This window comes from Rhizophagus irregularis, chromosome 8 (genome assembly GCF_026210795.1).
Source record: "Rhizophagus irregularis chromosome 8, complete sequence".
In the NCBI taxonomy this organism is placed as follows: domain Eukaryota; kingdom Fungi; phylum Glomeromycota; class Glomeromycetes; order Glomerales; family Glomeraceae; genus Rhizophagus; species Rhizophagus irregularis.
This window is the reverse complement of record NC_089436.1, coordinates 3,744,253-3,767,927: the sequence shown is the minus strand read 5'-3', so window position 1 is coordinate 3,767,927 and position 23,675 is coordinate 3,744,253. Positions and strand designations below refer to the sequence as shown.

At 26.7% G+C, this 23,675-nt stretch overlaps 4 protein-coding genes across 4 annotated transcripts; 1 reads left to right on the top strand and 3 right to left on the bottom strand.

Moving 5' to 3' along the window:
• Positions 1-3,321: 3,321 nt before the first annotated feature.
• Positions 3,322-5,411, bottom strand: OCT59_028709 (uncharacterized protein). The gene has a single exon (XM_025313954.2). The coding sequence runs from the start codon at positions 4,903-4,905 to the stop codon at positions 3,526-3,528; it is 1,380 nt and encodes a 459-aa protein (XP_025186273.2). The 5' UTR covers positions 4,906-5,411; the 3' UTR covers positions 3,322-3,525.
• Positions 5,412-7,389: 1,978 nt separating this feature from the next.
• On the bottom strand, positions 7,390-10,059 carry OCT59_028708 (uncharacterized protein; the record flags this gene model as incomplete). Its single annotated transcript, XM_066147493.1, has 8 exons — positions 7,390-7,409; positions 7,483-7,524; positions 7,591-7,893; positions 7,975-8,253; positions 8,323-9,379; positions 9,449-9,600; positions 9,777-9,845; positions 9,936-10,059. The coding sequence occupies 8 exons, from the start codon at positions 10,057-10,059 to the stop codon at positions 7,390-7,392; spliced, it is 2,046 nt and encodes a 681-aa protein (XP_065994200.1).
• Positions 10,060-18,138: 8,079 nt separating this feature from the next.
• Positions 18,139-19,444, bottom strand: OCT59_028707 (uncharacterized protein; the record flags this gene model as incomplete). The annotated part of the gene is made up of 8 exons (XM_066147492.1): positions 18,139-18,439; positions 18,526-18,563; positions 18,638-18,647; positions 18,725-18,735; positions 18,835-18,840; positions 18,906-18,955; positions 19,127-19,179; positions 19,278-19,444. The coding sequence occupies 8 exons, from the start codon at positions 19,442-19,444 to the stop codon at positions 18,421-18,423; spliced, it is 354 nt and encodes a 117-aa protein (XP_065994199.1). The 3' UTR covers positions 18,139-18,420.
• A 1,669-nt stretch (positions 19,445-21,113) lies between these two features.
• Positions 21,114-23,655, top strand: OCT59_028706 (uncharacterized protein; the record flags this gene model as incomplete). The annotated part of the gene is made up of 4 exons (XM_066147491.1): positions 21,114-23,052; positions 23,350-23,369; positions 23,445-23,540; positions 23,644-23,655. The coding sequence occupies 4 exons, from the start codon at positions 21,114-21,116 to the stop codon at positions 23,653-23,655; spliced, it is 2,067 nt and encodes a 688-aa protein (XP_065994198.1).
• Between the last annotated feature and the right edge of the window lie 20 nt (positions 23,656-23,675).

Sequence of the window (23,675 nt, the reverse complement as noted above, 5' to 3'; positions counted from 1 at the left end):
AAGATCGGAAGATCAAACTCATCAAAGTAAGGGTTAAATCAATAAACAATCACGTGATCTCGTGTTATGATACGGGATTTTTGTAAAATTATCTTCTAAAAATATTAAGTTTAAAAATTCCGTATACATTCCGCATGATTAATTTTTTCCGTATACATTATTTTTTTAAAAAAATGTTCAAAAATGAATTGCTTATTAAATATACGGAATTTGTATACGGAATCTATAGAAACGTACATAAAATGTATACAAAACGTATCCTTTCCGTGTACATATTTCTTATAGGGGCTTATCATACTCACCATTCTGTTTTTTAATAGTGATTTCACGACATTAGGGATTTTCTGTGATACATTTAAATCGTTCTGAATTGATATCACGTAAAGTGTTAAAAATGCAAGATGTCGCCTTGTCCTTTTGTTATCGTGACTTTTCGAAGGGAAAGAAATCAAAATATTTTGCGTAAGGACTATTTGCAAATGAATTGCTTTGTATAAGACTTCTAATAGTACTAGCCATGGTATATTTGAAAGGAAAGTACTCGTAAGAAACTGTCAATTCTGAAATAAAAATCTTGACTTAGTATACAATGAATTGGCGGATATAAACACGATAAACATGAACATAAAAGGAAAATCTGTCTTAAGTAGTGGTTTCTCCAAGTAAAAAATGTTTCTAACATGGCTCCGCACAAATATAAATAAGTCACATTAATAATCGCGTCTTAGTAATCTTAGTACTAGTTAGTAGTTGCTAGTGTAACTAGTATGTGAAGTCAAAAGTCGAATCGCGTTGTAATAATATAATATATATACTTTACAATGTTTTTTCGTACGAATATAATAAATATCAAATTCAAAAGGAGATATATATTTTGAAAAACTGAAACATACTGTTTTTAAAATAGAATTTTCACATCAATCAGATTATTTCTCATGCGTGTAAGAGACTTTTCTGGATTTTGGAGATTACGGAAGTTTATCCTGTTACGCCTGTTACGAAGTGCAAATATAACATCACTGCTTCGCCAGTTTTGGAGTTTTCGTCTGATTTTATATTGATACAATCCTATTATACATATGGTGCCGGAAATGACTTCAAAAACATATATAATAGGCCAAAATTTTTCATAATTTAGGCCAAATATTGTAAAAGTAACTTAATTTCAGCCTAAATTACATTAATTATTTTAAGAAAAATAATTATAACGATATATATGAAAATATTTTAATTATCATTTTTGTTGTCACAACGTTTACGGCTGATTTATAGTCACGTGACTTTGATTTGTCGATAGGTCCAGAGAAAATTGAAATTAAGCAAAAAATTAATTCAACATTGCATCCAAAGATTAAATGCATGATTTAAAATATTTTTAATAAAGAAAAATTGATCGATAATGACCTTCAAAAACTCAAAAATGACGAAATTATCGGCAAATGACCGGCAACGATTTTATAGTAATTTACAATTGCTTAATAGATTTTACAATTTTAATTCAGAATTTATATATTTATTGATCATGGAATTAATTATTAAAGCTTAAAATGGATTATCTTTTAAGGAACAAAAAATCGAATATACAAAGATTCGATAATCGATTCCAATCCCTATCCACCGTCACGACGTCACGTTGAAATAAAAATAAAAATAAAATAGATTTCCAGCACCATATAACCATATTCAACTAAATCCTCTATAAAAAATATAGTATAATTTGTGTACTGTACCAATTTCTTATATGTCATATAATTAAAGCTCAACTAAAATTCTTTTATGCAAAATTGCTTTCATAATGGTTTTTGAGTCACGTGAGAAATCATACCGCAGTAGTACGTCATTGATAACAAGAATCATATTACAACAAAATTCGAAATATAGTGGACACTTGAAAATTTTTATTGTCGGGATTGCGGGTTACTCGGCTAGTCGGGTTATTAGAAACAATTCAAGTCTCGACAATCCAAAATCACGACAAGTCATTATATCGACAATTTTGTAAATCTAATGATGTGTTCTAATAAAATAATTTGTTGCAATATCAAATTTTTTATATAATAAACTAATAGTTTTATATTTTTAAATGCAATAAATCTATTAGTACTTTATATTTTCATTTACTATATATTTTATATTTTATTACAGCAAATTTCAAAATATACGGGAGTAACGGGACACTTGAGAAATTTGATTGTCGGGTTGTCGGGTAGCCGGGTTACTCGGCAGTAGGTTGTTTATTAGAAAAGTATAAATAACACGTGACGAGTATAATGAATAGTAGTATATCAGATTATATAATAACCTACTGCCGAGTAACCCGGCTACCCGACAACCCGACAATCAAATTTCTCAAGTGTCCCGTATATTTTGAAATTTGCTGTAATGTAATATTTAGTTTAAATGTGGTAATTTGCCAGGATAATCAACTTGTCGGTATAATAATTTGGCGTTGACTTGTCAAGATTTTGTTGTCAGTCGTTCATACCAAAACCATTAGAAAAGATATATATGATGGCGTAGTATAAAGTATAAAAGTACTATAATTGTATATACTATACTATGTAATGTAATTATGTTGTATTAAAATTTAATTAATGTATACCCATGTTATTTTCTTTTCTAATTACCCGACTAGCCGGGTAACCCGAGTAACCCCTACAATAAAAATTTTCAAGTGTCCACAATATTTCGAATTTTGCTGTAAGTAAATCTGACCAGTTTATGAAATTACATTTTCCGTGAATGGATCCATGAAAGGCTCATTTTTACAAAATTTTTACAGAAATAAAATAACGGATAAAATTTTTTATAGGGTTAGATGGGTCATTTCATTTTTTTTTTGAAAATAACATTCATTTTATTTACTATATGTAATTAAAAAACAAAAAAAGGAAAAGATACTATGTTGATCATGTCAAAAATATCTATCGACAAAATGGTGATTCTTCATGCCCATTACAGCTGATTTCATAATGCAAATTTTTGTCGGCAAATTGAAAAAATAACGAACACATGATTTAGCCAATATCATGTGACACCCTTTTGGATTCAAAGTGTAATTGATTGGCTGATTAGCATCCGACAACCCGACAACCTGACAACTCTTGGGGTATCGGTAAATTGAAGATCGGAATGTCGATCATTTTGGCCAAAATTAACGGTAATTTTTAGCCAAAATGACCATATGTACAACGGCTAACAACGCGATGATACTGATATTTTGAGTCATTTTTATTTCTTTTTTTTTATTTTAACCAAAAAATATTTAAAGTTTATTATTTTTTTATTACAAGAAGTTGTCGATACGACATCGTTATTTTTTGATTATTTATTTTAAATACAACTATATAAACTATTATAATTAAGATACGTAAACAAAAAAAAAAAATAAATTATATGATAATAAATTAATTAATATATGTAAATAATAAATAATACTATTAAAAAATATATATATATAATATGTTCTAACTATTAATACATTTAAATAAAAATTAAAAAAAAAAAAGTTTTCTTTATTGTTTTTCATTCCGAAGATTCATTAGATTCAGTTAAAATATCCAAACTTTCTTGAACTTCTTTGTCATTTAATAAGGGATCTAAATTTTTTTGAGCTTTATTTTGGCGATCTAATAATTGTTCCAAATGTTCTAAATTTTCTTGAGCTTCTTGAGATCCGTTCTCAACGGCTTTCTTATACCAATAGATTGCTTTATTCAAATCTTTTTCTACTCCTTGACCTCTCTCATACGCTAATCCAACGCTTATTTGCGCTTCTTCATATTGCTGTTCAGCCGATTTTAAATATAATTCAAAAGCTTTGCCAAAATCTTCATCAACTCCGACTCCTATTTCGTAACATTTACCTAAATTAAATTGGGCGATATTATTCCCTTTATCAGCCGCTCTTTGATACCAATAAATGGCTTTATCCACATCTCTTTCTACTCCGTATGCATATAAATAACATATTCCAAGATTTAATTCACCAGTACTATCACCTTGTTCTGCAATTAATCTATATAATTCATAAGCTTTACTCTTGCTCATATCAGTTCCAACACCATAATCATAACACCATCCAAGTTTAAGTTGAGCGTTAAGATAACCTGTATCAGCCAATTCTTTATAAATTTCAAAAGCCTTCTTTTCATCCTTTTCAACACTTTTCCCTGATCTATAAAAATCTCCAAGTTTACATTGAGCAGCCTTATTTCCTTGTTCAAAAGATTTTTGATACCAATAAAAAGCTTTATCTAAATCTTTATCAATTCCTTCACCATATTCATATAAAGTACCAAGACATTTTTGAGCATCAATATGACCAGCTTCAGCAGCAATATGATAAAATTCATAAGCCTTCTTTTTATCAACATCAGTTCCTATACCATTATCATAACAATCACCAAGTTGATATTGTGCATTTAGAAAGTCTTGATCCGCAGATTTTTTATATAATTCGAAGGCTTTAACTTCATCTTTATCGACACCTTTACCATATTTATAACAATTACCAAGATTACATAAAGCGTGTTTATTATTTCCGGCTTTTTCATACCAATAAACAGCTTTTTCAATATTTTTTTCTGTTCCCATACCTAATTCATAACAAATTCCAATATTATTTTGTGCTTGAGTATTATTTCCTTCGGCAGATTCTCGGTATAATTCAAAAGCTAATTTTTCATTAACTTCAACACCAATTCCATAATCATAACAATAACCGAGTTGAAATTTTGCCATGACGTTTCCATTATCGGATAATTTTTTATAAATTTCAAATGCTTTTTTCTCGTCTTTCTCACAACCATTTTTTCCTAATCTATAATTATGACCAAGATAAAGTTCTTTCTTTTCTTCTTTAATTGTGTAAACATCTCTTGATGTAATATCAGTAGCCGACATGATTTATAGTTTAGTTATATCGATACGAAAAAAAAATTTACGAAAGGTAATAAATATTTTTTAAGGTAAAGAAATATAAGAATTAATAAGAATTATAAGAATTGTGAGAAACAAATGAATTTTAAGTGTTGAGGGAATAAAAAACAGAAAATCGAAACATTTTTATACCATTTTATTTGTTTATCCCTCTTTTAATCAAGCCAAATTCGTAAGATTTATTAAGCATGTTTGGTACTCTTTTTTTGGGATTTTTGCCGATCCAAATATTTACAATAGTATAACAGCCATAACGCCCTCATTCTTTTTTTTTTAAAAAAAAAATAATAATTAATATTATGTTGCCTTTTTTTTTACATTTTTGTATCCATTCATTATACACCATATCACGCGCTTCACAAAAATTATTAATCGACTAATCGATTAATCTATGTACTGTTAATAAATTTCTTTTATTTATTTATTTATCTATATTTTTTTTATTACAATGAAGAAAATAAAATAATAATAATAAAAAAATAATATATTAGTCCAGATTTTTCCATATTTATTATTTTCATTTCAAAAAAAAACAATCCGCCATTTTTCCAAAAATAACTAAAATTAATTAAGGTATTCGTCCACATTTTAATATCTTATGACTTTTTCATTGTAAAATTTATTTATTCCAAAAAAAAAAAAAATTATCAATGCTCAGCATATTTATTTAATCAAGTTTATTGAGTTTTAAGTGTGGTCACAAAATTTTGTTTGTTTACATGGGCTTTCAAAATAATTTAGAACAAACACCACTTTACTATTTTAGGGAATAAGATCACAAATCATAAATAAAATCATTTTTAATTGGTTCAATTAGTCCGGAAGAATTCTCTCGTACTTTTCTGTGTTCAATTATTTAAATATGTTACTTATATTAATGATAAACAATTGAAAAAAGGTTATTCAATTTCATTCCGAATTAAAAATTATTTATCTCAAATAAATCGAGTACGCTTAATCTTAGATATGTTAAATTTATTGTACAATGATTTCTCTTATTATGATCTTCAAATTTTTAAATTTTCTTTCATATTGGATAGACACGAACAGTTTATCCAAATTAGTTTGAACTTTGATTGTGTCACTAGATTTTCTTTTTTGATGAGATTTTATTGTTTAATTTTTATTTACAAATTGGCGAAATTAAAGAGTTGGCGTACGAATTAACAGACCATTCATGGAATCTTGACTCCGTAAAGAAAACGTGATTTCAGGACTATTTATGCAACAGAATCATCTTTACAATTAATTTAGGAACAAAAGATTTTGTAATTACCGTAAATTAATTAATATTTTTTTTTTTTTTTTTTAAAAAAAAAAAAGTTCATTTCTCAATTTTTTTGTTTGTTCGATTATTGCTGTATTTTTTTTTTTTTTTTTTTTTTTTTTTTAAAAAAAAAATAATAAAAAATAGGAACAAAAATTAGAAGTAATTTTTTACCAGCAATTTTTTACCAGCTTCTTACAAATGAGCAAACTAATTTTACCAAAAATCACAAATTTAGAATGACCTTTTTTTATTTTAATTATGTGATTTCCATGTGATGTCCTTATTCGAAAATAGTTGATTTATTGGTGAAACAAATCGTTAAATGTAGTTATATTCAAGGAGAACTTGTGTTACATTTTGACATTTTGTTTCAACCAATAATATAAATTTACAAAAATTAACTGTATTGTTCTTGCATCAAATAGGGGTTAACCTATTCAATGAATGAAAAATTATGTTCAACAAGCAATCTCTTCTCTTTCTGGTCTCAATGGACCTTTAAGCGTCGGTTTGATTAAAAAAATGTCATTATGTTATACTACGACGTACCGTACTTGTATAAAGAAGTAAAGTTATCATCAGAGTTCTTTGCTTTTGTTTATCGCAGAATTTATAAATTTTAATGCATCAATAAGGAAAAATAACGAATTATTAGCTATTTTAATTTACTTATCAGCCATATATGTATATTATGTATATATCTCTTAAATGGAAATTCATAGTTTTCAATTCTTTTTATGACTTTTATGTTATATTATTTTACTGGGATAACGATTATGTATTTGATTATTAATTACACATATTATAAAATTACTATTTAAATCCGATTATATAATGCACTTGTTGTTGCTAAAAGTTTATTTCGGTTGAACCAATAAAATCATACAAAAATGATGTACTTTTAATTTCAATATAAGTGGTGTAAACATCTTTTTTAATGCAATATTTTCCAGTAATACATACAGTACCTGCCTAAGCTCTGTTTATTACTTACTACATGCTTCAATAGTAATATACGATCCAAGGCGATCATGATTAACATTTTCAGGAGAAGCGGTCCTACATTATTAATTGTGGCTAGTAAAATGTGATAACCAAATTACATTGTTATATTGTAACTCCATATTCTAAGAATTTTGGTAAAAACCGATATTCGGATATCATGTTAGACGGATTTGTTATGTTATGTCTTCACTACCTGTTAATATTAGAAAATTAATAAATTACGAATATAAATAAATTATAACATAACACCATTATTATACCTTTACCTATTTGAAGACTATCGTGGCTTTCCGGCTCCTTTGTAGAATCTAAAATTAAATAAAAAATTATCTCTCTATTTTTAGCACATAAAGTTAATTCGCAATCTGACTAACCTTGTAACGTTGGCGTACTACTACCATCACCACCACCATCACCACCATCATCATCATCATCATCATGATTAGTATTATTTTGAAGATTTAATATTTCCTCTAACTTATTAAAAACTTGCTCAACTGATGGTCTTGCATCCGATTCACTATTCCAACAAGATTGATACAATTTCATGTATTCACAAGGTGTGTTAGAAATGGGATCTTCTCTCGTACCCTTTATTAAACTTAAAGTTAACATCTTTAAATTATTATTATTATAAAATGGAGGATGACCGCTAGATAATTCCCACATGAGAACACCTAAACTATAAATATCAGACTTTTTATCGTATGTATAAGAATCGCTTTCTAATAATTTAGGATCAACATACGGAATCATACCAAATAAACCTGAATGAAGATGTGTTTCGGTTTCTGTACTTTTTGCAATACCAAGATCAATTATTTTAGCTTCCCCTTGATGTATTACTATATTTTTGGAATGTAAATCTCGATGAAGAATATTTTCTCCATGAAGATATTTGATTCCTTCAGTAATTTGATAGGCTAATTTGATTTTATCATTCCAAGTTAATTTTGAAAATTTTTTTTTAAGATAATTGCGTAAATTTCCACCATCAGCATATTGCATTATAAATAAATACTCTTTTGTACATTCATCTGTAAATGAATAATAAACAAATATAAGTATTAATTATAATTTAATTTATATAATAAATTAAACCTTACCAAAGCTTATTCCTAATATACGTATAATTCTTGAGCAAAAATCAAGTCTTCTATGCATGTTTAATTCGTGGAGAAATGCCTCAATTTGTTTATAATTAATTGATTCAATATTTTTTAATCTTTTACAAACAACCTCATTATTTGTTTTTTTCCAAATAGTTTTTAAAATGATTCCAAAATGACCACTTTCTATAGGTTTCGCTACTATTGATAATTCGCTTAAATTAATAAATTTAACAAAATGATTTCTTACAATAAAATCGATAAATTCTGATGGCTCTAAATTTTTTTTGTTTGGAAGCACTATATCTTTTAATTCTTTCGTTTCTTTTGTTATTGTCGGTTTTTGAATTTTATTAGTTGTAAGGAATTCTAGACATATCGGAGTTAAACTATTATGGTAAACAGACGACCACCATTTCAATAAAGTATCATGTATTTCAGAAATATCAGGGCGTAAATCTGGATCAGGATTCCAATATTTTACAATTAATTCTTTGTAACTTTTTGGTATATCATTTGAAATAATTGGGCGCATCCCATGGCATATATATAATTTCATAAATATATGATATTCAAAATTTTTAGAAGGGATAAAAGGAATTCGTCCAGTTCCAACAGTGTACATAATCATCCCAAGTGAATAAATATCGCTGGCCTTTGTATAAGATCTGCCACTTAAAAATTCTGGTGCCATATAATGTTGATTCCCAAATACGTTCGTATAAGTGTAAATTGAATCCTTCCAGCATTTTGAAAATGAACCTATTGCACAGAGGCTATTATCAAATACTAATACATTAAATGGATGAAAATTTCTATGAACATATCCAGCGTTATGTAATGCTTTCAAATCTTCGGCAAGGTAATAAAGTAAATGTAATTTTATCTCCCAGTCTATATTATCAAAATTATCAACAATGTAATCATATAATGAACCATTTTGAGCATATTGCTTTATAATAAGATATTCGTTATTTTCAGGTTGTTTAGATATTCCATAAAATTGTATTAATAATCCATAATCCTGTGAGTGACAATCTAGATATATTTTGAGCTAAAATGTGTTTAAATCTATTTTAATGATATTAATTAATGACTAAATAAAATACACTATTTAGATTACCTCATTTAAGATTTCATCAACTTGATTCTCATGATATAATTTGATAAGAACTTGAACTTTAGATCTTTTATATTCTTGATTTTGTTGATCCCATAAAATTCTTGGTCCATCCGTCCAAACAGCAGAATATAAAGTACTTTCTGATTGTTTATCTAAATATTTTATATTACTAAGTTTTTTAAAAGGGAGAAAGTTTGAGGTCTTGTAGAATTTAATTGTGAATTTTGAAGAAATTGGTCAATGTCCTCATTTTCGCTGGTCCATTTTGAAAAATTTTCTTGACATCGTTTTCGTTCACATGATTGACACCATTGATAATGACTTCTACCTTTTTCACACTTTATACAAATTCCATATGAAATATTTTCTTCTGATTCATCTTTTTCAGAAAAAGAATCTGTAAATTAAAAACAAACGAATATATGTTTGTGTAATTAATGAATATTTTCAATATTTTTTAAGATTGTTTCAAAACTTTCAATTATACCTTCAATTACTTCTGATTCATTTTGTGATATGATTTCCTCGTCGTCGTCTGGTTCTTGTGATAAGATTGAATTATATTCATTAATTTTATCTTCTAAAAATGTGATTTCGATTGGGTCCTGCATTAAAAGAAGGATGTTATACAAAAAAAAAGAAAAAAATTGTTCGTTTATATATCTGATATATATATAAATGTTTCACAAATTTCCTATTATGTAGAACAAAATATCACCTGAGTGGGTGAAGAGATGAACATATCAAAGTGGCTGACACGTGACATATATTTATTCAAGTCATACTTACTATATTTTCTTGTATATGTATACGGTATATACAAACCACTCGTGGTAAAAATTTAAACAATTTAAATCCTAAATTTCCGATAATACGCAAAAAAAAATCATTTAAATGACGTGAATATATTCTAAAGGTTGGAATAGGTTAATGTCGTTAAAACTATTTGGACCATAATTCTGGTCAGATTTATATAATGTAAGCCTGAAATATGCAATACCAAGATCGAAAGTTTGTCGATAATAGGCTTGATATAATTTATATTTCGAACGATCTAATACGATTTACATTTTACAGTCAAAAAAGTTTTAAACACTGTATTTATTAATATTTGAATAAAAGTATTGATTACAGTCAGCCCTTTACATGAGCATAAGTGCATAACAATTAACGTTAATTAACCAGTTAAGTCCGCCTAGGTTAACCGCTTTTAACATGTTGAAGTTTATTTGGATACTTTCAACCTCTAATCTATTCGCTAATGTAAAATTATTTGCTACTAAATAATTAGAATTTGAAAGCGGGAATTACTTTTCTTCTTTGGTTTAAGAACGATTTATTAAAAAAGATAAAATAAAAGAGTAAATATTTGTATATATATTTCGCCGGATAAATCAAAATTCGTACATACATGTATCTTATTTTTAATTTTTCGGTGAATATTGCAAATTATTCAATTGGCAAATATTGCGAAATCAATCATAATTACATAAAATCTTTAACTGGTTAAAGGAATGAATATGTCGTGAAAAAAGATCTATTTATACAAATATACAAATTGAGAATATATGTGTCATAAATTCTGAAAGATTTCTTATTCCAGGAAACAAAAAAAAGGAAAATTTATATTAATACTTTCAAAGAAGCTTGATTCATGAACATTTTGATCAATTCATTTGTGACTAAATAATTTATTATTTAATAGAGTAAGTGGATTAACAGATAGTAGATTTCTAAGAGAATCATTAACTATACCATTAATCCAAGGATTTGAAAGGACTTTGCAAAATGCTGTATAATTAAAAATGATAACTTTAAAGTAGGTGATTTCATTATTAATTGGAAAGACAAGCAAATAATCAAATTGGAAGTGTTGTAATTTGACAAGCCATTTTATATTAACGAAAGGTTTTGTGTTTAAAATTTTCAAAAAATTGTACCTTTCATATTTAATAAGTAAAGTATTAGATTGAAAAAATTATTTTAAAATTAATTTAGAATGCTATTTATTATAGAAGTTAAAGAAAAAGAATTTTGCAAAGTTATCTGTGTAAATATTTAATTCGAAGATCGCACAATTATATGATGCAATGGGATTTTTGGTTTTAGTATTTTTATTACAAAGCGTTTCTTAAACATGTTAAGGTATGACAAAATCAATCCTAAAATGTAAATCTATCAAATAAGTTATATATCCATATCATGATAATTTATTTTTTAAAAAAAGAAGGAAATAACTGTTGATTTATTTTATTTCAATTTATTTGCTCTTTATTACAGTTGAAATTATGATGAATATTAACCCACGGATTGCTCATTAACCCGTAAATTATATTATTCATGGATTATTCACATAAACCCGTGACGCTTCAGTTAAAAATGATTTTGCATATCCGCATTATCCGGATACCAATGGGTAACATATACTGTACATACGATTGGCATATGGAAAGCCACCATAGTCAAAAGTTCGTAGTAATTAATATACAGCGTATACACGTTAAATTATGTAAGCGTTTTTTACGGCGGGATATCCCTGAAATTAACAGGATACAGGGGCTAACCTGTTGTAGGGACAGTAGGGTACCTAGCGGTACCTGCTATAACAAACGGCAGGTGCTTGCTATAAAATGGCCCACTATTAGAGGGTGTGACATTTATAATAAAAAATTTTTTTGCGAACATTATGACAAACTTTAGAAATTATCTAATGAAATTTTATTAGTCTACAAATCTGGTCATAAATGTTACAGCTTTCTAATCTTTGAGTTTTATGAATAAAAGAATCAAAGAACCCATTGTATAAATTAACTGGTACCTACACTTGGGTGTGCAGGATGGTAGATAGTTCTTTTGAACATAAAATCATAATATTATAGTATAGTTCGATCGTGTTCTTTACTAAATGTTGTATAATGTAGATTTTTTCCTTTTTTGTAATTTTCTTAATTTCCTAATAAAGTAATAAAATGACTTCGTCAAAAAAAAAAAATAAATGTATCTGTAACAACTTATTTCCAAGCGAAAATACTAAAAACCATAACTATTCTACTTTCTTTACCCATCCCTAATTATTATTTTATGTTGTCATCTTAAAAATTATACATCAGAATATCAAAGTATTACCCTTTTATCATTTTAGTATACGATATAGGAAATTACGATATAGGAAATTTAATATTTTACATTCTCCGCCTATGTACTGTAACATATTAAATATATTTATTTTTTCACCCGAATTTTCACCCCAAATTTTTTTAATATTTTTATAAAAGATATACTTATATATACATATTTGATGATAAGTCAACTGATTTTGGAGATAAATATCAACGTCAAAAACAAGTAGTGCATATTCGTACTATATTTTATTTATTTTAGAAATATTTTTATCTTCTTAATACTCTCATGATTTTTTTAAATATAAATTTAGGAATAAAAAAGAAATGAAGTTCTAAGTATCATTAAATTAATAAATCAAATTAAAAAAATAAAACATTGTTATCAAATTATTTTCGATTCATCTGTTTCAAAATTCTAAAAAAAAGGATAAAAAAAAATTTGTTGAATTAATTATTTATAAAAAAGAAGCATCAACTTAATAAATTATCTAAAGTATGCTAATAATTTTGACCGGTATTAAATAAACGAATCTATAGTAGAGTAAAATAATACCAAAAAGAAAATTTATTAATAATGTACAAACCTGCTTTACTTCCGTCTGTAAATCATATAAAGGATAAGTTTACTAAAAGTAAGGATCTTCGCATAGCAATATACCGTGAGAATATGATCATATGATCATCAGAAATTACCTACAAAAAAAGCACCGATGTATGAGTAACACGGATCACTGTAACGATTAATTAGCAAAAGGAAATTTATAAATAGTCTATCAAGAAAACGAATAGGAATTAAGGAATTTAACGTCACCCTTATTAGGGACCGCCAATCAGATACAACCACCCCACTTAACATACTTTCCTCCAACCTCCATTAAAATATGCGTATGAGGATCCTTATCATGGTCCTGCCATGTAAGAGAAGATTTTGCGGCACCCTTATTATAATTTAACCATTAAATTATAATAATTCGGTATCCTGAGATGACGCGTGTGTTAACAGTAAGGAACAGGTCTCTTACCTCTTTCTACTTTCATCTGTAAATAATACTAAGGACGAGTTTACTTAGAGCAAGGTTCTATACTGCTCCAAAGTGTGTGAGAGAAAATAAACATAAAATAATTTTTAAAAAAGAAAACCTTTTTTAAAATAATATCCTCCGCACAGTGTAGAAATAAAAAAGAGAAGATAGGTTATTACTTGGAAATGATAAAAATGAGGCGGGAAGAGACAAAAGAAGAGGATGGGATTTTTTTTAAATTTTTTTTTTCGGGTGGAATGGAAAGGTATTTTATATAAAAATTATGTTATAGTCAGAGTATAGAGTAAAAATTTTGCGTCATGACTCATTATCATAACACGCTTTGAGAGTTGAGACGCGATTTATATATGAGAAATATATTATTCTTACGTTTTAGTTTATTACACAAAAACAATATATAAATTTGTTAGCTATTGTTAGAGTACAAAAAAATTGTCATACAAAAGATTTTTTTCCACGGAGTTTAGATGATTATTGATTATGTGATCATGTGATCATGCTTTTTATACATGTTGATTTTCCCAAATCAATATAGATTCTTCAGTAAAAAAATTTTCATTTTAGATGACTCAATAACTCATGATTATTGATCATGTATACATGAGATCATGCAATAACGCGTGCGAAGTATTAGAAATATATTATTTTTTACATTTAACAAATGTTTAGTAATTTATTACACAAAAGCAATATATAAATGATTTGTTTGATCTTATACTCTCCACTCCGTAGGAAAAAATCTTTTGTATGACAACTTTTTGTACTCTAACTATTTATACAATATAGATTTTAAGGTAAAAATTATATCATTAGATTCCTGAGTAACCATGTTTCGCTATAAAGCTGCCAGTCGTTAGGCCTCATATTTGACGGTTTTCTGTGCTCTGAAAGAAGAAAAGTCAAGTCAAATGCCTATTATGTCAGGGCTTTCATTTTGAGAATTGAGCAGCTGCGCTAATCCAACGTACAGAATAATGGCAGCTCCGCAGCTCCTAATCATTGCTGCACTCCAGTTTAGTAAGTTAATTTTTTGAATTGATTATTGCCGTTTTCAGAAATGTTGGCACTCAATGTGTCAATCATTTTTACAAAACGAACACACCGAACACACCGAACACACCGTGAACACATATAAAAAATTATGAGAACTTGAAGTGTGCGTATATAGTTTTACATAAAAACTATTTTTATCAATTTTTAGTTATGAAAAAAATTGAAAATGTTAAAATTTATACCGAACACACACCGAACACAACCGAACACAACCGAACACACTGAATATAAGCGAATACAAGCAAATACAAGTGAATACATATATATAAATAATATAATTTTTATACATTTTTTTATGCACACTACCTAAAAATATATTATCGAAGTCTAATTTTTTGTTTTATAAAGGAAAAAATTTTTTTTTCGCAATTTTAATTGCTGTGTTTTGTTTGTGTTCAGTGTGTGTTCGGTGTGTTCGATTTGAGAAATGATCGACACACTGAGTGCCAACATTTCTGAAAACGGCAATAATTAGAACATTTTTTTTATAGACTTTTTTTATTTTATGATTACGTTAATCCCCAGTTACAATGACAATATTGTCAGCTAACTAGTTTACCAGTAACGTGCCATTTCTTTATCTTTTTTAGGTTTTTAGATAGTTTTTAAACGGCTCTTAGGCAAATGGCAGGTAATGGAGTGTATATATATATAATTTATTGCTAATGGCGTTATAAAATAATAACTAACGCCATTATTTTCTATTTTTTAGATTCTTTAACAGTTCTTGGATAACTCTTCATGGTAAGGACTTTCGGTTGAGCTCGTGGTAATGTTAATAGTAATACTAACGTCACTATTTTTTTTATTTTTAGGATTCTTGATAGTTCTTGGATAATCCTTCGCGGTAGGTCTTTTGTTCGGGTATTAATGGCGTTATTAAAATGCCTTTTTGACGATTATTTGCGATAAGTTTCTTTGGGTGATTATATGGTAGTATTAATAGCGACATTAACACCTTTTACTTCTTTCTTTTTTGATTTTTAGACGATTCTTTGATAATTGTTCATGGTAAGTCTTTCGGGTGGGTGTTAATAGTACTATTAAACTTAATAACCCCCTTTTTTTTGTTTTTAGGTTTTAGGATAGTTTCTGGATGTCTCCTTGCGGTAAGTTTTTAGATAAAAAACACAGATTTCTTACCAGTAATAAGTTTCTTTTGGTTGGTATGTCGTTAAGAAACAGTACTAACATACAGTAATTTCTTCTATTTTTTAGGTTCTTGGACAATGCTTTGAACGATTTTTGGATGTAACATTATGGTAAGTTCTTTTTGTTAATGCAATAATGGTATTATTAAGCAAAGCTAACACATTTTTATTTATTTTTTTTATGTTTCTTGGATTAAAACGCGTAATGTAGATCAGATATGATAGTAATGTCAAGGTCATCTAAGACGTGACATCTAATATTAGAACTTAGAAGTTGCTTGTTGGAATCGAACCAACAGGAACAATGTTCCAAACCATTAACAACATAATATAAATAGATAGAATAGGAAAAAATTAATGGATATAATTTAAATATAATAATAAAATAAAATAATAAATAAAATATAGATAAAATAAATAATAAGAAATCAGGTTTCGATATAGTAAATATACACCTGATATCATAAATAGTTTGGTAAGGATTAAGAGAAATATTGAATTGCTGAAATTCTCCCGATATTCATATAGCACTTACCGTCTTACCGTTGATTAAACATCCAAACGTTTCGATCTCCTATAATCTAATAACTATAATACATGTAAAATTAATTGACCTAGGCCGATTTCTTAGAATATACAAACTAGAGTCATACCTTAAGACTAGTGGCCGGCCCTTACTAAAAGTATTATATATACCATAAATTTTAACACTTATCTGTTATTTGTAGAAACAAAAGTATTGGTAAGATATAATTTAATTTTCATTTGAAATAAATAAATAATTTATTTTATTTTTTTCATCTAAAATAATTCAATTTATTGTTTTTTACGTTTTTATTTAATTGGCCTTAAAAGAAGAATTTTTTTTTTTGAAATTTATAAAAAACAACATTTTAACAATTTTTTTTAAAACATTTTTTCATTTCTAACCAAAATAAAATTATTCAATAAAATTTATTTCACATGATTAAAAACTTATTAATATTGTAGGATATTTCAAATCAAATTTGGATGAAATTCTATGCCCACATATTTTTTTTAATAAATCAATTCGTATAATATATATAACTTTTTTAATAAATCAATTCATGTAATATATACTTTAATAAGTAAATTCATAATATTTTTTAATAAATAAATTTAATGAAATTCGGTTAGTAGACTTAAATTATGTGTACTATTACTTTTATTTTAAATTAAATTCCGCAGCAAATGTGCATTGTGCGACAAAACTAATATAAAGCCTTCAAAGAATTTTGACAAGCTTAATAGCTAAAAAAATATTAAATACTTTGATTTCAATTATCTTTCTGAAAAATCTTGTATCTTTCACTAATACTTGGGGTAAAACAAAAGATAATTTTATTATTTTTTAACACTATGAACATTAAAGAAGTAATACAACAAGTGCAAATTACGAATTACTAAATTTTGGCCATTTGTGTGGTCCACAATTTGTGATAATTTATTCGGTTCATAAATCCTATTGTAAAGTGAATAAGTAGATTTTTGACAAGTTTACTTTAAACGTTACAAAAATTTTATCGACCAAAATTATTCAAAATATATTATTTTCCATCATACTGTATATCTCGTAACGAATTGATGGATTATAAAAAGTAAGTTTGTCTTTTTTTAACCAAAGAGCGGGAAATTAAATTTCCTTTTTTTAGTACCATATCAACATACCCATGGTATAGTAATGTTAAAAGTAATGTTTGTTATTAACAATTGCATTTTATATTTATTTATTTTAAGCAACATTAAAATAAAGTCATTAAATTATCGAAATCTCCAAATTGGATGGCTTTATTAATTTAAATTCTTCAATAAACACTACAATAATAGTAATTTAGGTTTTGAAAATATCAAACTTAAAGCCAAAATTCTTTAGTAATCAGTATTACTTAATTGGTACCTTGAAAACTAGTCTCAAATCAATCCATTTTATATTGCATACTGTATTATTATTAATTTGCAAAAAATTTTCATAGTCAGTGATCAGGATGAAATTCTTTCATTAGTTTCGTTAAATCTTTTTTTTCTTTTATGCAAAAATTAACAAATTATTCTTTTATGCTCTGGATCAGTGTTTTTTTGTGGATAGCTGTTTAATATAAATTGAAATTCTTGGTTAGTGTGGTTGTCTAGTTAAAATTGAAAAAAAATTAAATAAATTTAAGCAAGATGTAACAAGTATTTCAGCATTCTTTTCTTTATGCACAATAATTTTAATTTTTAATTTTTTTTTTCGGTTTGATCTGTAAAGTTAGACAGACATTCAAAGTTTTACGTATATTATCTTTCGTTCATTTACAAATCACAATATTAAACTTAACCACTTTATTAATATAATTTTCAGATAAACCAGTACAATATTTTCAACAATTTATTCTTATTATACTATACTAAGCCTGTAAATATTATTGAAATATTCGAATTATTTCCCCATTTCCTAATAAAGTTAACGTAATGGTTGACTTGCAAAGACAATGCATATGTTTTCTGATATTTTTCCTGTATGTATAGTATAATAACGACTGCTCAATCATGTCTTGATGTCTTGATGAGGCGTCAGGATTATTTGACAAGTACATTTTTTGCTATCTCCCAGTAAATATCCTAATGACATAAAGATAATATTTAGCAAAAAAAAATTTTCATCTGGTTCTTAATTTTTTATCATACTGTAATAATAATAAACATACCACTCCCCAAATGATATATTAGAATATTTGAGAGATTTCTCAGTTATAAGAGATATTATATAAAAGGGATATCACGTAATCCATAATTCTATTCATCGTATATGGGAATAACTAAGCGTTGACTAATAAATTTAATTGATTGATTAAAATCTTAAAAAATATTATAAATCATGCTAAACTTAAATTGCGTTAATCGTACCAACACAATTTCTAATTTCCATAAGAATGTTTTCAATCCTTATCACGCAAATCGCTAAGAATGAAAAGCGAAGGATATATATTTGTACCATGGAGTGATGATGGCACTACGGTAATCTATGAAAAATAAATCTTTTAAATAAATAATTAATCAAGCAAATTTTGCATAATGGTAAACTTACCTTTTTTACTTCCATAATAAATAATCCAATTACCACTACCAAGACAATAACTTGAAATATATATAGTAACTATAAATTCTACTGAATATGTTAGAATTATATAACAAAAAGTTACTGGAAATTTATGTATTAACGAAACTTATGTTGATAGAAGCTAAGATTTGGAGAACATCTAGTAAGATTGAATGTCAGCTATTGAATATAAAGATTTTTCAATCTACAGTGAAAAATATTTGTAAACCCAGGATGTGATTTAGTTCGACTTTGAAGTACACTACCAAAGAAATGCCAATTCCTTCATTATCCTTCTATAAAAGACAAATATATATGAAATAAAAATAACCAATTATTTAATATTTTAAATTATCTTACCATCCAAATAAAACCGTAGCGCAAATCTTTGCTTTGAATATTCGGTGACAGTAAACATATGAATAAATAAATACTATTCCAATTGAACGAACTCCACCATCTACACCTCCACCATCATCATCCAATTTATGACTCTTCCTGACATTTTCTTTATTTTCTGATATCATCATTAGAAAATGATGTATTATCTAAATGATCTTGTATATTGGAAGGAACATCAGCAGGAACTGATAATTGTTATACTTTTGATCTGATAATATTACGAGGTAGAGATTCTAAGAAGTATCTAGCCCACAATCTATTAAGAAATCATCAATTTCTTCTTAGTTACGACTTAGCAGACGCTATTTATTAAAAATGTTCAGTTTAATTAATTAATTTACTAGTACCAATTTCATTTTGGTACAATTTATAACAGACGAACTATAAATTTTTTTTTGGAGTAAACGTGAGAATCAAAAGTAAAGATCTGATTTAATGTTATTTTTTAACGTATGAAAATACAGGCGTGTAATGAACGACATATTTCTACCGAATACTGTAGTCATTATTTATCTACAATGATTTTTGATGTGCGCAGTAAATTTTTCCTTTACACATTAATTGGGTTATTCAAAATTATTTTTTAGGATAATTTTTTTTTAAAAAAAAACCACGATATTCAATTTATTATTGAATGAGTTACTAAAATGGGAGGTTTTAACCAAAAATGGAAGGGTTGACCACGATTTATTTATTTTTTTCGGGCCGTATTATTTCCGATACAATGATCTGCATTACATTTTTACATTGTTATGACGAATATTTAGAAATTTTCGTTGATTTTTATTTTTCGGGCTATATTTCATTGTGGTTGTTTGCGTTATTGGATAAGAAATGCCTATAATCTTATTTACCATTAATTTTCTCAAATTTTTTCAAATTTAATTAATTACAAAAATTAGAATTACGTAATATCATATCAGATATGGGCCAATCTAAATTTAGAACTCATTTATTGTAACTTTTGACATCTATATTTTCATCAAAAATAGATTTAATTCATATATTTAACTTTTATTATTTTTTAAGCATATGATATCCAGAAAAATTTTTTTTGAAAAAAATTCTTTTTTTAATACTATTTGTATATTTGTAAAAGTATATTTGTGAGTATAACGAGTATAACAGGACACTTAATTTATAATAATCATTTTTTTTTATACTATGTGTCGACTGTATCGTCAAATTTTTGAGAATATAAAAAAATTACTATTGAATGTAATTATTACAATTATATTAAGTATAACGATTTTTGTACACCTGTATAATAAGTTTTATTTGTGAAAATATTCAATTCATACCCATTTATTTTGTCTACCAATTTCATTGAAGAACATGCTGATAAAAATTTTTCTTATAATCTTAAAAATTTGTCAAAAATTAGGCTTGTTTATTTTACATTTACATTTTTTTTATTTTATGAATCTTACTTAAATAGAGCTTTTAATGCTTTTAATTAAAGTTTATTTAAATAATAGGAATAATAGGATGTTAAAATACATAAATTGTTTGAAAATTTGCGTATGTCTTACTATACTAAAACACAGTGAAATTAGACACATCGGACCAATTCTGTTTCAATAGAAAACTTTTTCAAGAATTTGGTATATTATGGAAAACATGTTATTGATGTAGATCAGTGCATCGGAAAAATATGGCCCGAAAAAAATTGTAACTTCTACTTTTGGTTAATTATTCCTTTTTAGTAACTCATTCATGGCATATTGACAAAAAAAAAAATAATTTTTTTTTTTCAAAAAATTTTTTATCGGTAAAATAAATTTCTATAACCAAATGGAAACTAAACTTATTAATTTAAATATCTCAGATAAAGATACTGATACAATGAATACCAAAAATTGTTGTAAACCATTTACTGAAGAATTGGGGTGTAAAGAATGTATTGATTCTTTAGAAAAATTAGCAGAAAATGGAGATAAAATAGCAATGTTTAATTTAGCCAGAGATGGAGAAGGAACAGAAAAGGATTTAGAAAAAGCCTTTCATTGGTATCAAGAAGCAGCAGAAATAGATCATATTAATAAAGCAATGAATAGTTTAGCTATATGCTATGAAAATGGAGAAGGAACAGAAAAGAATTTAGGAAAAGCCTTTCATTGGTATAAAAAAGCAGCAGAAAATGGTTACACTTATGCAATGTTTAATTTAGCCATATGTTATAAAAATGGAGAAGGAACAGAAAAGAATTTAGAAAAAGCCTTTCATTGGTATCAAAAAGCAGCAGAAAAAGATCATATTAAAGCAATGAATAGTTTAGCCATATGTTATGAAAATGGAAAAGGAACAGAAAAGAATTTAGAAAAGGCTTTTCATTGGTATCAAAAAGCAGCAGAAAGTGGTTACACTTATGCAATGTTTAATTTAGCCATATGTTATAAAAATGGAGAAGGAACAGAAAAGAATTTAGAAAAAGCCTTTCATTGGTATCAAAAAGCAGCAGAAAAAGATCATATTAAAGCAATGAATAGTTTAGCCATATGTTATGAAAATGGAAAAGGAACAGAAAAGAATTTAGAAAAAGCCTTTTATTGGTATCAAAAAGCAGCAGAAAAAGATAATATTGAAGCAATGAATAATTTAGCTATATGCTATAAAATTGGAGAGGGAACAGAAAAGAATTTAGTAAATGCCTTTCATTGGTATCAAAAAGCAACAGAAAAAGATCATATTGGAGCAATGAATAGTTTAGCTATATGCTATAAAAATGGAGAAGGAACAGAAAAGAATTTAGAAAAAGCCTTTCATTGGTATCAAAAAGCAGCAGAAAATGGTGAAGAAAAAGCAATGTTTAGTTTAGCTATATGCTATTATAATGGAGAAGGAACAGAAAAGGATTTAGTAAATGCCTTTCATTGGTATCAAAAAGCAGCAGAAAAAGATCATATTGAAGCAATGAATAGTTTAGCTATATGCTATAAAAATGGAGAAGGAACAGAAAAGAATTTAGAAAAAGCCTTTCATTGGTATCAAAAAGCAGCAGAAAAAGATTATATTGAAGCAATGAATAATTTAGCCAATAGATATAGAAATGGAAAAGGAACAGAAAAGGATTTAGAAAAAGCCTTTCATTGGTATCAAAAAGCAGCAGAAAAAGATCATATTGAAGCAATGAATAAGTTAGCCAATAGATATAGAAATGGAAAAGGAACAGAAAAGGATTTAGAAAAAGCCTTTCATTGGTATCAAAAAGCAGCAGAAAAAGATCATATTGAAGCAATGAATAATTTAGCCAATAGATATAGAAATGGAGAAGGAACAGAAAAGGATTTAGAAAAAGCTTTTCATTGGTATCAAAAAGCAGCAGAAAAAGATCATATTAAAGCAATGTTTAAATTAGCTATATGCTATGAAAATGGAGAAGGAACAGAAAAGGATTTAGTAAAAGCCATTCATTGGTATCAAAAAGTAGCAGAAAATGGTGAAGAAAAAGCAATGTTTAATTTAGCCATATGTTATATAGAAGGAGAAGAGGTAGAAAAGAATATTTTTAAGGCCTTGCATTGGATCCAAAAAGCAGCTGAAAGAGGTAATACTAATGCAATGGAGGTTTTAACCAAATATTACGAAATTGGAGGAGGAGGAAAGAATTTAGAAAAAGCTTTTTATTGGTATCAAAAGGCAGCAGAAAATGATAAAGTAAATCCTAAAAATGAAGTTGAATCATGTAATGAATGCAAGCAACCATATACTGATTATCAGTGGTGCCAACAATGTAATACTAGACGATTTCAACAAGATTTTTCAAAGTGGACTAGTAAAAATGAATTTATTGATACATTTATTCAAGAAGCACAATCAAATGCTAAAAATAGTTATGAAGTTTTAGAATGGATACCTTATAATAAATTAGCAAGTATTGTTTATTATGATAAAGGAGGATTTAGTGAAATCCATAAAGCTATCTGGTTAGATGGACCTATTTATAGTTGGAATTTTAAAAATCAACAATGGAATAGACAAATATATTATGAGGTTATTCTTAAAATACTTAATAATTCATCAAGTTTAGATAGTAAATTTCTGAATGAGGTATTGTATTTATTTTAATAGCAAATTTTATTTTCTTTTGCAAAAAATTTATTAATTTTTTTACCTTCTATATAGTGGAAATATCATTATAATTGTCAAAAAAAATCATTTTCAAAATTTATTCAATTCTTTGGAATTACTCAAGATCCAAATAATTTAAATTATATAATTGTAATGAGTTATGCAAAAAAAGGAAATTTAAGAAAATGTTTGTCTGATATAATTAAATTTAAGTGGCAAGACAAGTTACAATTATTGAATTCAATTATATTAGGACTTAAAGTAATTCATGAATCAAATTTAACT

What these genes read in the sequence shown, in the direction of transcription:
- OCT59_028709 (XM_025313954.2), bottom strand. Translation starts at nt 4,905, where the DNA reads ATGTCGGCTACTGATATTACATCAAGAGATGTTTACACAATTAAAGAA.